This window comes from Centruroides sculpturatus, unplaced genomic scaffold (genome assembly GCF_000671375.1).
Source record: "Centruroides sculpturatus isolate CEXI.00-Female unplaced genomic scaffold, Cexi_2.0 scaffold1494, whole genome shotgun sequence".
In the NCBI taxonomy this organism is placed as follows: Eukaryota; Metazoa; Arthropoda; class Arachnida; order Scorpiones; family Buthidae; genus Centruroides; species Centruroides sculpturatus.
In genome coordinates this window covers 23,815-43,971 of record NW_019385632.1, presented here as the reverse complement: position 1 = coordinate 43,971, position 20,157 = coordinate 23,815, and the positions used below count along the sequence as shown (strand labels likewise).

At 28.4% G+C, this 20,157-nt stretch overlaps 1 protein-coding gene across 1 annotated transcript in view; it reads left to right on the top strand.

The window, feature by feature from the left end:
• Window positions 1-9,940: 9,940 nt before the first annotated feature.
• Window positions 9,941-20,157, top strand: part of LOC111640752 (cyclin-dependent kinase 2-like) — a 26,330-nt gene continuing 16,113 nt past the window's right edge. Inside the window, exons 1-2 of the mRNA XM_023386803.1 lie at window positions 9,941-10,188; window positions 20,020-20,097. Of these exons, the coding sequence (XP_023242571.1) occupies window positions 10,073-10,188; window positions 20,020-20,097 (194 nt within the window). The 5' untranslated portion in view covers window positions 9,941-10,072. The remainder of the gene's footprint in view (window positions 10,189-20,019; window positions 20,098-20,157) is intronic.

Here is a 20,157-nt window from a genome sequence, read left to right as displayed (position 1 = left end):
GTTCTGTATGATAATATATATATGTAATATCCTGAATTATAAAACGTATTATTTAAAAGATTAATTAATTTATATATTTTAAATATAACATGATAAAAATTTGTTAAATCTGCTCGATAGGCCTATATGGACATTATCTCGATCGAAAATACGTGATAATCTTTATAAATTATTTAAATAGAATTTTACACAAATTTCTAAATTTTTTCAAATAAATTTCGATCAATAGATAAAGAATAAAGTTGATAAAAAATAAAATTTTAGTTGTAATTTATTATTTTGGTTATTATTTTTTTTCTTAAATAAACAATAAACATTAAAGTACATTTAAACACGAACGTATAGTTTAAGTTTAAGCGATTGGAATGGGAGGAGCGAGAGACGAGATAGATACGGATGCTGGAATGTTCTGACAAGTAAATCTATAGACGTACGACGCATCTGATTGGTTCAGATAGAATAAAATATCTAGAAGGTGTGGCCTAAGAATAAGGTCGTATATATTAGAAGGATAATGTCTTGTGTTATTTTGGGAATTTATAGATTAATAATAATAAAAAAATTCCAGTTTAAAATTAATTAAAAGGCCGATAAATACATTAATTAACATTTAAAAAGTTTTTATTACTTTTTTTTAAAAAGAATTTATAAATTTATTTTTTTTAAATATTTTCAAAAATTATTAATTAAATTTATCTTTTTTTTCCCTATCGCATAATTAATTTTATATATTTTATATTATTAAGTAGTTTATTAAAATTTATGTGAATAGAAAATTAATTTCGATGAGAATTTAAGAATTATTTTGCTCTTTAATTTGAAAGATATCTACGATTTTCCTTAAATATTTATCTAAAATTCTATAATATCAACTTTGATGTCGATAGTAAATTTAAGATTTGAGTGAGAAAGATAAATAAATATAAATTAAAGATATAGGCAAGTTATACGTTATCATTATTTAAGATTTCTTCTTCTTTGAACGAAGGAGAGATATTCAGCTATGAATTATTAATGTTGTATTAGATTGGCTATTTGTGATGCGAATGCTTAAGCAAATCAACTATTATATTTAAAAAAAGAAAGAAAGAAACTATTATTTTTATGTGTGGAGTGATTTATTAAGCATAAGTTAGCTATTTTAAAAATTTTATGAATCGCAACATGGTATCAATGTTAATGGATAAGAGATATTTTTGAAAATATTTCTTACCCATTAACGTTTTATTCGAACCATTATCTTTATCTTTATTTTATATTTTTGATTTGAATAAACTGTAGAAAACTGTATAAGTAGTTCTTTTATTAATACAGTTTTGTGTTAATTAATAATAATCAAAAGGAAAAAAATGGGGAAAAAATTGGTATCAACTATTAATTAAATCATCTGATCAACTAATTTAATTAAAAAGTTCTTTTTATAATTTCGCATATAACATTTAATTATAAAATAATTAAATTATGTTGTTCGTATACATATACGTGTAATTTTATTGCTTAAAAAATCAAACGTAATACTTCTACCTTGCATAGTAATTGGTAATGATATTAATAACATAAGTTAACGTTATGATAAATTATCATATTAAATTCAATTGCTCACGTTAATAATTCTACAGAAGTAAAGTGATTTATACAGTGGTTATAATATATATTTCGCTATAAATTATAACTAAAATTAAGTAATAAAAATTTCAACTTTGCTACAAAAAATAATCTAAACCCATGCAGATAAACATAACTTAAATTTAATATATTTTAAAGCGTTTTAACATAGTTTTTAATCAGCTCACGTTTATGCAACATTAATATAAATCTAATTTCTCTTTCAGAATGTACTCTATAAAACAATGGAGTTTAACTTCAAAATAGATTAATAAAATTCTCTTAGCTCAAGGTACTTTTTGAGTTATGAAACTCCTACAAATTCCTTTATAAAATCTTCAAAACGATTAAGATTAAACGAAAATTTAGTCATTTTACAACTGTTCAAATTATCTCATACATTTATAGATGCTTATTAGTTCACACTACTACAACTTCGTTTGCAATATCTGATCCTTATGATAGATTATTACAATTTAAGGATACTTAAAATTAACTAAAACTATTAAATTTATTCACCAGTGATGAAATTATATGACTCAATAAATATATGTGAATTTATTTTTAAACTGATCGTCTTTTAAATTAAATTTTCAGTTTGATCGGATCAACTGTAATCTATTATTAAATTAAATTTATCGTAATGTCGCAATCAAAAAATTTAAAAAAAAGTCGGTTAAGATAAAAATTCTATATTAAAGCACAATTATTTGTATTCTTTCTATTATTTAGAAAAGAAATTAATGGTAAGTCATCGGTGATAAATAATTTTGTGCTGCCATCTGTTATTTATAATTTCCAATTTGAAAAAAAATGTTTATTATTAAAAAACTTTTTTTGTTCCATTGTTCTTTAATATTGAGGGTTTTTTTTAAATATTGAATGTTTCAATTGTATATTCAAGTTTATCAACTTTACAAAATTGTATTATTACTTTGTCTAATTTAAATTTCTGATCCTGGTTTATTCTACGGTATTTAAAAAAATCCATTTATTTTAAAGTGTTTGATTTATAATTTTCCTTGTGATTTATATATATATACATGCTGTATATGGATAAAAAGTAATTTTTTCCTATAAGTAGAGAATAAAGTACAGTACAGTACATTCATTTGTAGGTACTGTACTGTACTGTACATTTTCACATTTAATATTTTATTTAACATAATTATATACTCTGTACACATATACAGTACCACACATAACGGGGTGTTTAACTAGAAGAAAAAAATGACCATTAAAAGCAAAAGTTCAATTATTCGAATATTCTGCATGTCCGGATTGCTCAACATTCCAATTAATTCGGATAGCCCAATCGAAATTTTACTGATATTGGAGTAAAATTTAATATGGGGTTGTCCATAAATTACGTCCTTATTTTTCTGGAAATTTTACTTCCCTTTCCCTCTTGTTCCAATTTGTCCAAGTTTCCATAACCCCGTGCCCTCTTCCGTCGTCCATCAAAACTTAACCCTCCTTAAACCTTTATCACTTTATGAATGATAGATACTATAACTAGAAATAAAACATACAAATTTTGAAATAAATATAATAAAATGCTGTATAAATTTTAATGAAATATACGGACGTTCACAGAAGTTCAACCCTCGCCTTCCTCTTGTCTTATTTCTGTACGACTTGTCTTAACCTCCCTCCCTACCTTCCAGTGTGGACATCATTTATGGACAGTCCCTATGCTGAAATGTTAACAAAACTTAAATTTTAATGATTTACAAAAGTATTGTAAAACTATACAACTATTTTGCGAATACTTTAATTAGTAATTGGATAATGTTCGATAATTTAAATATAAAACGACAGCCGGTCTTAAATGGAGTTTCTACCTTTTAATTACTGTATATTAATTATATCAAACTCGTGTTTCATTTTCTTAAGATTAAAATACTAATAAAAAGAAAGATAAAATTTAGAAATTACAGTAAGATCTGAAAAACGAATGCTAACTGTAATTTTATTGTTGTTCTATATTTATTTTATTTTTGAAATAAGATTTAATATATTTAATTGTAGAAAAATTCCAAATTTATTATAAATTACCGTATATTCGTACTGTACATGAATTCACGCCGCTTGTGAATTGATTCGTGTAGATATTTTAAGAAATATGAATATGTAATCATCTGGTATAGCTTAGAATCGTAACTTTTGACACTTATTACACGAATTTATCGATTTTTTTAAATAAATTTATCATAATCTTTATAAAGTGGCCGGCTGGCAAAGGCGGTTAATACGTCAGTCTCGGCCATCCGGCGAATCGAATCCGGGTGAACAACCTCAGGAATTTTTATGAGTGGTCTACTCAGAACATATCGGACACTACCCCTCACCATCAGGCTGCCCATTGTGAGCTTGGCCGAATCCATAGTATGATTGCAAAATGCCCTCTCAGTACTCACAAGGCAGAGAGTAGAAAAAACAATTTCTTAGTTTAACAATATTAGTAAACCCCTTTTGTGCTCTGACTATAACGGTGTGTTTCTAATAAAACATTAGAAACATACCGTTATAGTCAAACATCTTAGAGAAAAATGAAATGGTATAGTCGAAAGGGAATTTATAATATGTTACCGGAATGATGTCGAAGAAAAAAATATATTTATTTTTTTGTAAACATGATAATAAACTTAAGCGAAGATCTTTTCGTAACAATCGAATATAGATAATCGATATTCAAGTAGCTGCCATTTCTTTCTCTTATATTTATTCTGGAGGAAGAAACTGAATACTATTATAGATAGGTCAAATAATCTTTGACATTATAAAAATAGATTTGTAATAGCAATATAATTACCAATAAATTATATTAAACAAATAGTTCACTTTTTGTTTGTAAGAGGATAAAGGTAATGATAATTAAAAGCTTCTTAAATGAGTAATAATAATAACAATAAACTTTAATGTAGGCTACTTATTTTGTACAAGAGGAATTTAAGATGTACAGTACAAGTTAATTTAACTGTTTACATACTTTAACAAAGATATAAGACAATTTTACAAATTATTGTATAACTAATATCTGAAAATACAAATAGTTTACAATACTTCCATAATTGCCAAATCTACAGGGCAGAAAGGCTCTAGAACTCTACAAAATACAGATTACAAAAAAAAATATTACTATTCTAACACAATTAGGAATAATACCACAAAAGATGCATGGTTTATTAATATCTACATATATGTGGCTTACTTCTCTTTAAAAATTTCTGATGGTTTCGGTTTTTCATGTGTTTTCGATGCTCAGTCTCATGAACTGGTTGAAGGCTGTTTAGCAAACATTGTACAGACTTATATTGATATAAAATTACAACAGAATAGGTTAATGCTTGGAACTTCGTTAAGCTGTCATCTGTCTTTACCGTGGTCTTCATCATTGTATCTTTTATATGAAGCGAATTAAAGCGAATTATCATGCTGAATCATTAATTCTACAACTAAAATATGATAAATATCGCTTAAAGGAATATTATTTTAAAAAATAGTTTTGTAAGACGTTCTGTTTACTCTTTCCATTCTTTCACATCCTCTGATAAACCACAAATTCAAAATTAGGTTCCTCCTCCTTAATAGGATAAACTGATGCAACGGGATTAGTTCATGTATCAGAATGTCAATACTATCAAACTAATATACATACAGTATAATTAATTTATATGTATGAATGTATGTATGTACACACACACACACACATTTAAAACAACGCCGAAGAAGTTAAAATTATTTTCAATTAAATAAATTAGTAAAAATTTCTCTGTAATAATGAAGGATTAGCATTCAGAGTTCATTTAAAACGAAAATATTTAATATTTGATCATCAGAATTAAAAAAAAAACCCACTCGATTTATTTCTTATTGCTCGGTATATATAAATATATAAATTTATATTACTTATATTTATTTCACAATAAAAATCTTTTCTATAATTTCTTTTTCAAAACAATAAACTTATATTTATGAATTATATATAGGTCTATATATACATAGGCCTATACTATATATATTATTAAATATAAATTGAGACACTTAGTGGAAAAACGACGTATCCCACATTTAGGAAAGGGAGGATTAATTTTTCAATTCACTAACATTTTAATATGCAACGTTTTATTAATGTGGGTGTACAGCACAACCCGTGGTGCATGCAACTGAACCGTGAAAGTTTCTTAGAAGACACGTCGATGATGCACAAATCTAATAACTCGTTTTTCGTACTTTTGTGTGATTTTGTGGGTTTCTACTAAATCCTTCAATTATATCTGTACTAATATTTTACTACAAAGATTAAAATTATATGCAAGAAACTTAAATTTTGTTTTAATTATAAACGTAGGCCTACAGTACTGTACTGTACCTTCATACTTTTTCTTATTCAATTCGAAATTTCGTTTTACAATTTTTATCTATTTGATTAATGGTTATTAAAATTAATCTTATAACTTTGATAATCATTTAATGGTTATTAAGGTTGAATTTATGGTAACGGCTGGAGACGTAATCCGAAATCTATTGACAATCTTATAGCTAATAGGCCTGTATAATTGGTCACGTTGCAAGACAACTGTTGTCCTGAGGAAATTCGATTCGAGCCGCTCATTACGACTTCCCGTCAGGCCTGAAATGAAGCGACCCAATCCTTCATATTTAATCCTGGGTAAAATAATCTTTTTAAAAATATATTCTTTTCGCCATAAGAACATTACAATTGTCTTTTCAGCCCTCAAATGAAAATTTGTTTGTTTAGTTATGGCAACGTAACACTTGGGCGATCTGCCTAAAGGGGATGCCTTCCGGGAGGTCTTTTTAAGGGTAACTGGCCCCTATTCAGGCGTTATAGACGTGGAGAAAAATCGGAAAACTCCACGTTGCTCAGTCCTTCCTAGCGCGGAGCGAACCCACGACCGAACTTCCAGTGTTCAGGAAACGGAACCGCTTGGTCACTTATGGACCAACTGAGAGAATGACCAGCGAGGGCCACGTAACCGTACAATACACTGAATACAAAAAAACAAAGACAACCAAGATATTTATTTACCAAAAAATTATTAAAGAAGGCGATATTATAAATAAGAGAGTTTTAAACACGGCAATGCAAGTTAAAACACGATTGCTGCAGCAGACTCGTAATCGCTTTTCTTAAAAACTTCATTGCAGGTATCGAACTTACATAAAAAGCGTTCTGATATCCAATGTTACAAAAAGTCGCCGAATTTTTTATTTCACTGATTTTCCTAAAAATTATAGACTATCTGTCAAATTTGGGCATTTTTACTTACACTTATTTTAATTTTTCCTACATAGTAAGTTTATCTACAATCTATGATATTTCCATATAAATAATTATATTTTAGCTCATTTGTGGCAAAGTGCGGTGGCAGGCCGAATCCGGCTCGTGGGCCGTAGTTTAGTGATCCCCGGTCTAGACTATTGTTACCCAAACTTTCTGATAGGCAGGCTTATAAGTCATAGATAAGCAGACTACAAATGTTTTGTATATTCCAAATATTATAAAAGTAGGCCTATCTTTGTTATGTACAGTACGTAATATACAGAATATACAATGTATCAAATACGTTCACGAACAAGATTAACGTGTGCAACGGGCCGGATTTGGTACGCGGCACACGTAGTTTGGTCACCACTGGTCTAGATCAATGCTTCTGTATCTTTTGTGTTGATGACAAAAATAAACAAATTTGAAAAAAGTAAATTCCGAATTATTGCCTTTTTGGTGCATAAATATTTTTTATTGAATATTAAAGAATTTTTATTGAAGAACTGGGAAAAAAACGTGAATCACTCTTAATGTAAATAGATCTGTGCATTAAAGTGACACTGACACAGAGATCTATGTGCTTATTCTGTATATTTGTACTGTACCGTACCTGTATATATTTAAATAATAGAAAAAGGTTGAAATCAATAAAGGAAAAGTTGAAGGAGAATCTATTTGCAAAAAAATCCGTAAATATAAAAATTACAGTACTTCATTAGTTCCACCGATTAAATATTCATTATGAATTTTGTAAAATTTACTATATTGTATTTTGAATTTATGAATAATAAATATGTATTAAAATTATAAAAATTAAAAGGAATTCAGTTTTTTATGATGTACAGTGTGTCGCGAAATCCCTATATATTTACTACTTTGTCTAAGAAACGAAAAGATCGAGAATCTGGTTTTTATCCTTTACTTTTCAGAGGGGGCCTGACATTACTTAAAATATTATGTGGGTTAAACGGGTTCCCGTCCTTACAGTTGGCACGCATGGCTAGGCTATAATGGCTAGGTTAGCTAGCCTTTAAAAATCAATTTATTAAACTAGAGATACCGAGCTGTTTTGTCTTATCATAATAGAATTGCGGCGGAAATTTTAATTAGTGTTAGTACTGTACATGTAAATTATCTTTCACTCTAATCCGAGCGCTGACACGTGTTTGAATGTGTAAAGACGTGCGTGTGTGTATGAGAGGGAGAGGGAGTGTGTGTATATGTTCGTGTGTGATTACAAGAAAACTAGCTGGCCACACGAGAAAGCAATCTTTACTTTTGTCGGCCATGGAGAGACGATCCTTGCACCTGCTAGGCACCGACAGGCGATTCTTACATTCTTACATTAAATTTATATATGTAGACTATATATAAGTAGAATAATAACTTATAGATATTCTGCTTTTATTAGAATCCAGAATATTTATTATACAAAATTTCGTCAAGAAATAACAAAATAACGTTTTGTATCTACATATAAACAATACATTGCATTAAACCCAGTTTTTATATAAAATTGAACTCATAAGGCTTTGTTTTGTACCTAAAAGTCCTTCACTAATGTTCAGCCAAATTATTACAGATGCAACAACGTTACGCCACAAAGTAAGCCTTTTTCTATAATGATGCTTGTTTCCTGGTTTATTATCGTGGTGACATTGCTTCATCCAAAATTTCCTGTAGTTATAGTCTGTGTAATGTGCACTTTATTCACACATTGACTATTACTGTCAAATACGGTTCTAGTATTTTTGTTACAACTTTGTTCAATACTTTTTTTTATTTAGATGTTTTCTCTGAGCTTTATTTTTCAACCTGGTTCTATTAGTTTTTATGGGATACTAAAAAGATACGTTTTACGTAGGTGGCCGGGTGGTAAAACGATAGAGCCTGATATATCCGGTCAAACCGCTCCGAAAGATTCCTGGTGTTTTATTCGACCTACCCAGATTTATCGATAATTCCGGTCTGCAGAGTGGTAGCCTGATGCCTTAATCGCCTCAGCCATATCACCAACAGGTCCTGTCAGTTTCCGCAGAGCGAAAAGAGTCTTTTTTGTTTTTTCTGACTCTTTTTGTCCTGCGGGCCTTAATAAGATATATTTTTAGCATTCCCATTATGGATTCTTTCTCGTTGTGGGCTTGGCCGGGCTGTGAGAAACGGAGCCCGACATATCCGGACGGACCACTCCCCGAAATATTCGTAGGTTTTTCGATCCGTTCGGATTTGATCTCGAGTCTTCCAAAGCGGTAGGTTGCCATCTTAACCTCACGGCGATCCGACCGTTTGGTCCAGAAGAGTCAAAAGTGAAAAGAATAGGATTGATAGAATAATACAACACTTGGACAATCTGCTAAAGAGGGTGCTTTTCAGGAGAACTTTCTGTGGAAAACTGGCTTCTACTTAGGCGTTAGATACGCCTAGAAAACCCGAAATATTCCACGTAACTAACTCGTAGGTGAGGCGCGAACTGGACACCAACTACTGACTACTGTGGGCCAAAAATGAAAAAAAAAAAAAACATTAAATAATCATAATTTAAGTTTAAATACATTTTTTAATTTGTATTTGATACTTGTTATTTATAATATTATCATTGACTGCCATATAACCGAGAGGCCAAGGTGGCATCCTACCGTTCTGGAGAACCCGGAATCGAATCCGAACGGCTCGAAAAAATCTCCAGGAAGTTTTCAGGGGGTGATACGTTCCCCGTCCTTCACCATCCGACCGCCACATTGTGGGCCTGACCGAACCCATAATGGGCTTGCTAAAAGAGGCCATCTTAGTGCCCATAGGGCGGAAAAAGCAAAAAAAAAAAAAATTATTATTTATAAAGCTTACGTAATGATATCAAATTTCTACATATATTAATCATAAACTGTTTTTTTTTATAATTTTAATATTATAAAAATTACAATTTTGTTTACAATTTGTTATTTCTTCCTTTACAAAATTTTCCATTTTCGAAAATAAACCAATAGCAGACGATAATAATGTAACCAATAGCAGTTAGTTTAAAAGAAACGACCAATTAGAACAGATGTATTAAAAACACCAGCGGGAAACACGCTTTAGAAAGGGAAGAAAATTAATTTAGTGACAGAAGTATAATTTTTAAGAAATAGATAAGTTATGGGTTATTTTTTGTTTGTTTAAATAAAATTCGGTATGGATAACTTTCTGAAGTTAGAGAAGATCGGCGAAGGAACGTACGGCGTGGTTTATAAAGCGAAAGATAAAGTAACTGGATCGCTCGTTGCATTGAAGAAAATTCGACTCGAAAGGTTCGTTCATTTTACCGTACAAACAACCGCTAATGTACACGTGGATGTCTTAATTAATTACCATTAACTTAATTATAATTACCGTTATTTAATGAGTACCAAAAAAAATTGTAAAATAAATTAAATCTTTATATTAATTTTTTTTTGTAGTTTACTTTGAACAATGAAGATAAAATCTTTTTAAAATTGGAATAAAAGTTGTAATTTTGATCAATATTTATAATGTTCAAACAATAAATCTTTGTATAAATTAGTTACCAAATACCTGTGTTCAATTGGTAACAATATAACAATGAACATCCTGTTTTGTATGAACTTCTGTGTGTGTGTGTTGTATGAATTGTAAAAAATGTACTAAAATTTGATCATATGTACTCTAAATTTATAAATAGTAAAGTAGTATTTTTGAATGTTTGAAAATTATTTCACTCAAATTTTTTTTGAATTATTATTATTAAAAATTCATTAAAAGAGAAGAAACAATATGCTATTTCACTTAGCAAGTTTATAATAGATTGCTGATTTCACCTCGAAAACAGTGTTTAAAAGTTTGATTTGATAATTTGAAACAGTCTTTATGCTTTATATTTTTTTATAATTATTTTTATTGCAATAAAGTTCCTATGATTTTTAATAAATTGTTTAAAGAAAAACTATATTAATACTAAATGTTTTATGTTGTTAATTCAATAGTTAAACTGATATATTTTATTATTGATGATTGTTTTAGTAATTAGATATACAGTATTTTTATTATTTTAACTGGATATTATTAGACATTAGATATGGCATATAATTTATGATTGAAATATAAGGTTGATAGAAAATTTAATTAGGATAAAGAATTGATTTGAATTAACATTAACACCATTTTATTAAATTTTTACGAAATTATCACCAATAAATTTTAAAGGACAAGAAGAAATCTTGATTTGTAAAATTTTTCACCTATTTATGATGAGAAATTATATAACTATTTACTATATCTTTTCTGTTTTCTTATGTTTGTGTTTTTTCTATCATTCTCCTTTTATCTTAGAATGTTTTTTTTTTTACTTTCTTTGAAATGTAATATATATATTTTTATGTTCCATTAAAATTCCATTTTATGTTTTATATCTGAAGAATTATTTTAAAACAAATGTGAAGTTATTTGACAAATAATATTAATTTTTTTATTATGTTTCATTTATTAAGTTAAAAATAATTATAACTTGTAATAATTAATAACTTGAATATTCAGTGTAATCGTAAGTAAAATATCTCTATTCAAAGTTAAAAATTATTCAAACTTAAGAGGAAACTGTTGATGCAATTTCCATTGAAAAAAAATAGTTCTAAAAATCTTCTGTGAACCAGAGATTGTCCAGTTGATAATTTGTGAGAATGAAAAAGAGAAAGGAAAACAACACTTTAAATAAGTTTGTTTAGTGTTCCATAATCTACTGTATTTACAATGATTGATTTAAGCCTGATGATTGCCTTTTAAATTATGGTTGAAGACATTCACTTTGAATGATTAAACTGATGTTTTTGCTGATTTGAAAATGGTTATGATGTGTAGTGTAAACATGTTTAGTGTACAACATTCTTGCATTACTTGTATTACAGTAACACATTTTCATTCTCTTTTGTTTAGTAAGAAAAGTTGACAAAAATTCTATTTTTTTCATATTTGTAGCCCATAATTCTGTGCGTCCTTCAATAATCTCCAGACTAATAAATCCTACTCATTGCTAATCATCTCATTTTTTCTTTGAATCTTAAATATCAAAAATACACTCCAGGATCATCTTCCTTAATTAATTACTTTTATAAGATTTTAATATTTCCTGCTCTCTTCTTGAATTAATCAAAAATACTCTTGTACTTTTTAAGAATTTTATAATTCAGGTATGCTTTCAAAGCATGCTTTTGATTTTAGATAAGAAATGTCATATTTTAAACTGCAGGTACCAAAAACATATCGTGTCACCTTTTTAAGAAAATGTCACTACTTAGTTTTTTTAGAATTTAATTCAAAATTTAATAAAATAAATGGTTTTATATATATTTATTCATTAGTCATTATAATTAAAAGCTGTAATGAAACAATATAATTAACAATATTTTACATTGGTGTCATTATCTGGTAGGATAATTGATGTATATGTTCAGGACTCCAATGAAACATATCTGAGAGTCAGAGTTATGCTGCACTCTGTTCATGATCATATTATATCAATAATAGCATTTCTTTTTTAGTGGATTGTTTAACTCTTTTGATATTTGTTTGTTTATAATATGGTATAGTAAAACCCAAATTTTTCTAAACTGCAATTTCCAGATTGTTAATATAAAGCTAAATGTCAACTTTTTATGACAGATTGAAGAGTCTTGCTAAGTTGTTGAAATTGTGTTACATGAAGGAGGAGGCAGTATCTAATGTATTAGAAGGAAAAGTTCGAATGAAGCAATGAAGCAAAAGAAACTTTAAGGAAAGTTGCAGAGAAGGATGTTCTTATTTATAAGAAATATGTACAAGCACATTGTGGCTGTTTTTATTCACATTAACCTTTAGAAACCTTTTTTGTTGGCAAAGATACAGAAGGGCTGGCTGAATGTACAACTTCAGCTGCACATATGTAGGCTGACTGTAATTTTTTGATGTTAAAATGGGACGAGCCATAACTCATAAATATAAGATGTTACTTATCTATATTTCTTGACAGAATTTTAATGAGTGTTATTAGCAGTTTTTAAGATTTTAGGTCACTTTTTCATTTTTACTTTTCCAGCTGTTATATATAACAGAGGGAAAGTGTAGCAATTGGTCAAAAAATGATCCCACAAGATTCTTACATTTTTTACTTAGGACACTTTGAATCATTGGGAAATGTAAAAAAATTTGGAGTAATTTCTGTATGTGTGGGTGTTTGTGTGAGGGGGCATGATTTTGTTCACCCTGTTTGAAGCTGAATAACTCCTGTGCATTTTGTCAAAAATTTCTGAAATTTTGCAGGGTGATTTGTTTAATAGAGAGATTGATGCTATTAAATTTTGGCGATTAAAGGTTAATGGGGGTCATGTGTATCTCCAGTAGAGTCAGACTAATTGACGATTTTACTTACTATTAGCATTTACAATATTTTATAAAACCCATCCCTACCTTCAAAATTAAGCTTTTTGCCATTTTATAATAGTTAAAAATATAAAAAGTTTTTTAATAAAATATGGTAACACATGCCATCAAAATTTTAAATATTGTGAAGAAAGTTGAGCATCTGGTTGCTGGTTTATTTTGGTAAACTGGAGTAAGAGTTCTGCATGTGAATTTCTTTTTTGTTTTGAAATTCAAACAGTTATGGGACAAGAATAATAGAAAAGAGAAGAGAGAATCTTTCTTTTTTTCCATTCTCATAAAGTATGAATTGGCTTTAAGAGTACAATTTTAAAAGAAACAAACCAAAAATCTAATGTGAGCTGGTTTCATTAAATATATTTACTGATATATCAGATACATATCAACAGATGTTGAAAATGATTATATATTTCAGTGTTATTAACTACATATTACAATAAACCCTTGATTTAATGGACTAATTTGGGTGAGGGATTTTTCTTAAAGCCAAAAGTAAGTTTTTCTGAATGCATGTATTGAACTAACTAATTTGTCAATTTTTTTTTTTATCAGTTTTTAATTACATACATACTTAATTACATAAATGTATCTAATGAGAAGTTTTAATTTTACAGAAAAGTTTCTATATGTATGCATTATAGTTCTGAAACTGTAATAAACAATTATGATTTAAATCAAACTAAACAAACATTTTTTAGAAAATATACTTTAATTATATTTAAGAGCAGTGATTCTTGGATTTGGTAAAAAGTAACCTGTTAATTTAATTACATATAAAAAGCATCTTAAAATTAACAGTTTACTAATATTCATGGATGACACACGGACCAAAAATTTTGTCTGTTAAATTGAGGTTTTAATATAGTTATGTATTGATGGAACATCATTTTATATTAATCAATAATAATAATATAATTGATATTAATGTTATTGATTGATATAATTTAATAGAATATGATTGATTAATATGAAACTGTTCCATAACAATGTTTATAGTGGTAGTGATATATTTAACAAATGAGGAAGAAACCAGAAGTAACTTGTCACTAAGCGATCAATGGCTGATGCTGATCAGTTAATACCAAGTTGATTCTTTCCATAGATAGACTGTAATGATAAGACGTTAGTTTTCAAAACAGTTTAAGACAGACAAAGAATCTGTTAAAAAATATATGAAGCCTATTAAAAGATGATACTAACCAATTTTTCATTTTATAAGTTTGACCCACATTGAATGTTTAGAAAGTATTAGGTTTTTATAAATTATAAAAAAGTATTTGATAAAATAATCAAAATTACACTCAGCAGCATCTTCAGGTGAGACCGGAACAGAATTTCAAACCATATCACTTGAATAGTCTCAACATAAGGATTCCCATTAGAATATAATGGGAATCCAATGAAAACAAATATAAAATATTTGTTTCCATTGTAATTGCATTTTTATTATTTACACTTTATATAGTTTATTTTTGTGATTTATAGATTTAAAAAGTTAAATAAAGAAAATTTTAAGTTTTTTTTTAAATTTTACTCAAATTAAATATTTGACCCATGATTTGGAGTTAATAAATTTTAAATTCAATTTTCACCCACCTTCGAGGAAAGGTTTACTATTACTGGTCTAGGCACCATCAAAATTTGTTCCAGTTAAACAGTAAATTCTGATTCATGTTTGGTTTTCCATCAGAATAATTTTTAAAGTTCTGGAAAAGATTTTAATGTTGAAAATTGCCATTGAATTTTTGAATTATATTCATTATTACATTTCATATGACTAATTGTATATTTCTTGTATCTAAACAGTGACAGATTTGTGTATAAAGTTCCATATTGCACAATGAAAATGCAATTGTGATTGATCTATTACAATATAGTCAATAAGAAATTGATTAGCTTCATATATATTATTTCATCTTTTTATCTTCAATTAATATGAAAATATATTGATGAAATTTTATCATTCCAATTCATGAACATCTTGAATATATGCAAACAAAATTTACAGAATAATAGATTATTGAAACAAATTTTTAGCATTGCATTATTGCAAAGACAGAGAATGTAAATATTTAACTGATTGTATTAATTTTTCATTTACGATAAAATAAAATACTCTTCAAACCTTTAACCAGAGTGGTTCTATTTTTAGACTTGCAAACGTTTTTGTCGCCCCTCCTGGGCACTTCTTTAGGCTAAAACGAATTCAAATGATTTGTTTTAGCCTGATTTCACGGAACGATTTCAAATGATTCGAATATTAAAGGCCCATTCGTTTTAGCCTGAAGAAGTGCCCAGGAGGGGCGACGAAAATGTTTGCAAGTCTAAAAATAGAACCACTCCGGTTAAAGGTTTGAAGAGTATTTTATTTTATCGTATTTAAACACCGGTGTGTAAAGAGATTGTATTTTTCATTTACAACTTAATAGAAAGGAATCCTAATTTGAATTTTTTTATGTATAAATATCCTTACTAATTTGGAATTCTAGAATAAACTAACAAGTAAGTAACTTTTCCCATTGTAGTTAAAAGCTATGTAAAGCTGCTTTGCTAATTCTTAATGAATGATATTTTTAATAAGTTAATTTTGTTTTGAATAACTTTTTTTTATAGTTTTGGTCATATACTGATAAGTTAATCCAAAAATTAGTTTTGGATTAATGGTTTAACTTATAGTTATGGATTAACTTCTGCCTTCTATATAGTGTCATCTGATACAAAAAAAAATACTTAACTTATTGTTATAATTTTTGATGCTACTAAATAAATGATGCCCAGTCTAATTATATATTGAATGAAATATATGAAAAATTTTTAGTTAAATAGCATCTGCAGACAGCTGGCATCAATCATGTTCCAAGTTATTACTATAGTTTATAACATTTTACTTGGAACACTTAATTAAAATACCTCTTTATTCAGTACTATATCTGTTATATAATAATCTGTTTACAATTTTATCATTCCTAGCAAAATTTAATTTTAAATTATATTATATGCTTAACTAGTTTATTTCTAAATAAAGAAAAATAAGAAAAAAAGAATTTAGTTTATAGCATTACATTAAGATGGGAGCTTATATATATATATCATACAAAGACAGTAAAGATAAAATAAGACAAATAGTGTAGTGTAACATACTGGAATATTTAAAATTATAACTAATTTTAAAAAATCAATAGACAGTTTGATAACACTTTGCTGAGCTGTTTATAACTGCAAACTTTGATATTAGAGAGGTTGAGGCGCACGTTTTAAACGTGTAAACGTGTACGTGTGACGTTTGGCGCCGCTTTCCCGTAAGCCTAAAAGTGTGACGATGGTGTTTGGAATGTCGAGCGTGATTCCATCGACTATCCAAACACCATTGTCAAACTTTTAGGCTTACGGGGAAGCGGCGCCGAACGTCACACGTACACGTATACACGTTTAAAACGTGCTTCTCAACCTCTCTATTAAATGGAATATTTAAATTCACCATGCACATACTTTTCTCCAGTTAATGTCACTCTGCCTATTAGCACAAAATGGTTAATGTCAAGGTGATAATAAAACTTCTGTGATAATAACCAGTGTGTGATATTTAAGTTGATTCAAATATAATAGTTTAAAAATTTTGTTTTAATTTATAGTGAATGTAAATTCTAATATTGACTCAAGATAATTATAGTAATATAGCATAAAAGCAAGCTGGCTTTTCTTCTGCTGCTACTGTTCTGGAGGAGGAAAAAATTAGTTTTAATAAACAGTTTATTAGAACAAATAAAACAATTTTTTGAAATTAAAAATGAATCAGTGTTCCATGAAAGTAATTTATTCTGATCTGCAGTTTTGTTAATACAGTAGACTCCCTATAACATGGTAGATATGTTCCGTGTTATGTGAATTTTGTGTTGTATGAGTCACTTAAATACATGAGCCAATTACAGCCCAGCACTTGTGCAGTTTAGAGGCTACTTCTGTTTGAAAGGTTTTCTTCCATAAAATTAACTGATTCTAGACTAATTTGACTTGACATTTCCAAAACACGTATACTTTTTTGGGAATAATCCATATAAACTATACTATAAACAAAAAATTGTTGGAATACTTGCCGAGTGCGCACTGTTCAAAGACACCATTACTTAAGCTTGTTTTCGTCGTGGAGTGGCTCATTGAATTGCGGATGCGTTTCCTGATAAGTTATTCTGATGAATAAAGACAAAATTTTAGATAATGTAAAAATTATAAAATTACAGTTTTAGACTTGCAGTACCTAATTTATATACTGTACAGACAGTAGTAAACTCAACTTTCCCACCTAAACTCTTCGTATATATGTGTGGCGCTGGACAGTGGCAAGTAGTTCAGCTGCTCATCCACTATTGGTCCAGATTCGACCAATTTTGTCGCGACACGACAATCTGTCTCATTCTTTCACCGTGTTATATGAACACGATCACAATTTTTTTGCCATGTTATATGGATCTGTGTTATATGAACCCATGTTATAGGGGGTCTACTGTAAATATAAGTTCTAGATCAGGGCTTCTTAAACTATGGGTCGCAACCCCATTTGGGGTGACTTAGCGAAATCTTGGGTCACGAGATTTTAATGCAAAATAATATGAGAGTTTGAATATGGCACGCTCTGTGTCATAGGTTTCACGAGTTGTGCTTTGTGTCACTTCTGGTGCAGTGAGACCACGATTCAGCAACACTGATTGTAGTGTGAAGTAGTGTAGTGTTGTCACTTTTCAGTGTATTCAGTTGTCTCTGTTCCATTGTAATACAAGAGTGAACTGTGGTAGTACATCATTATTGTTTATGCAAATTTGTATATATCTTTATTTTATATTTTTTGGGTTGTGAAAAAAATCACAATCATAAATGGGGTCGTGAATAAAAAAGTTTAAGAAACCCTGTTCTAGATGCATATTTGATATGAACTTCTTATATTTTCTTCTGTCAAATGAGAAATGTTGATAATTTTCTGATGTTAAATATAATATTTTCTTAAGTTCAGCAATTTTATAAATGAACATATAACAGATGCTTTTAAAAAAAACCTAGTTTTCTTTGTTTTCTAATAAACACAAACTTATATTTGTTAACCCTTTTAAAGCCATGACGTAAAGATGACAGTTTTAGTGTTATGTTTAATTTAGTATATCCTAAATTTTGATTATCAATATCATAATTAGGATATCGATAATCAATTATTGAGAAATGAGAATTAAAAATAATGGCATTAAGGAAAATCTTGATAGCAAAATATCAAAATTTTATAATACATTGGTGAAAACATGTTCTTGTTCATTTTGGAATTCTTTTAGTGCACCATGTCGTCATATTCTTATGATAAGAAAATACAGTAGAGCGTCGTTTATCCGAATCAATTGGGGACTGGGGTTGTTCGGATAACTTATTTTTCGGATAACCGATTATGTATGGAAAAATATATTAACCTATCCCATGTTGAAATTTTTCTCTGTTGCGTGTCGCTTCGCGTTGAATTTTCGTCGATGTTAAGTCTAACGAAGACTATTGTATCGTTAAAAATTATTTTTTTATTTTGTACAAACAAAATAAATATATTGAAAAATATAAAAACAATAAAAAATTACACTTCAAAAGTTAATTTAGTATCAAAAATGTAAAAATATTTGAGTAGCTGAAGATATAGCCAAAGATTACAATGCTACAGCACTGGCGAAAATTTAATTTTGTCGACTGGAATTCCTTCGGATAACCGACGTTTCGGATAACCGACCTTCGAATAAACGACGCTCTACTGTATAATAATTTGGACATATTTTCAAAAACTTGCTTTCATGCAAGATATATTATTTTAATTAAAAATGCACTAAGTATGGGATACAGATGATGTAAATGTATACATCAATGATCATATTGAAGATGAAACTTTTACTGATGAATTTGATTGTCCCAACAAAATATTATCAGATAGGGAAAAATTTAATATGGCACTGATGATAACTAAAAATGTTGCAGATATTTTGTCTAATTATGGAATGCAAACCTTCAATAAATATGTAGAGGAATTAAATAATAGAAAGCAATGCAAGAAATGGAATTTCTCTTTTTGAACATGAGAGTAGTGGGCTTAGTACAATTGAACCAGAAGAATCTGAAGAACAAATTTGGTCTAATAATGAGCCCTGTTCAAATCAATCAAATAAAAACTTAAAATTCAAAACTAAAATTAAATCCAAAGGACATCTGAAGAGAAAGACTAAGCAGATCACATTTTACAAAAGAATAAAAATTAATATATGTATTTTACTTTATTGGTATACTACCAATCTATTTTTAATTTCATTATCTATATTTCACTGATTTAATGATACTTCATAGTTTATTGATTACTTTATTGAAGAACATGGTAACTGAACTTTAATAAATAAAACTATAATTATTTATAATTGTGTAGTTATTATCAAAATTTTAATTGTAATAACAGTGCATACAGTCGGTATTCAGCTGGAATATAGGAACATACAGTCAGTATGTATAGATAGCCAATTGAGTATACAGTACATATATGTATAAATAGCTAATTGCGTATACATACCATATGTATAAATAGCCAATTGCATATACATACCGTATGTATAAATAGCCAAGTTCTAAATTTAAATAGATAAAAACAAGTTTTCATAATCTTATAAAATAAAATTATTTCTAATACATTAATTTTATAAATATAGTGAAGCTGAAGGTGTTCCAAGTACTGCAATAAGAGAAATTGCTCTTTTGAAAGAACTTAAGCATACAAATGTAGTCAGGTAATGTGAACTTTAATATAAAATGGATAAAATTTCTTTTGACATAAAAAGTATTAATTA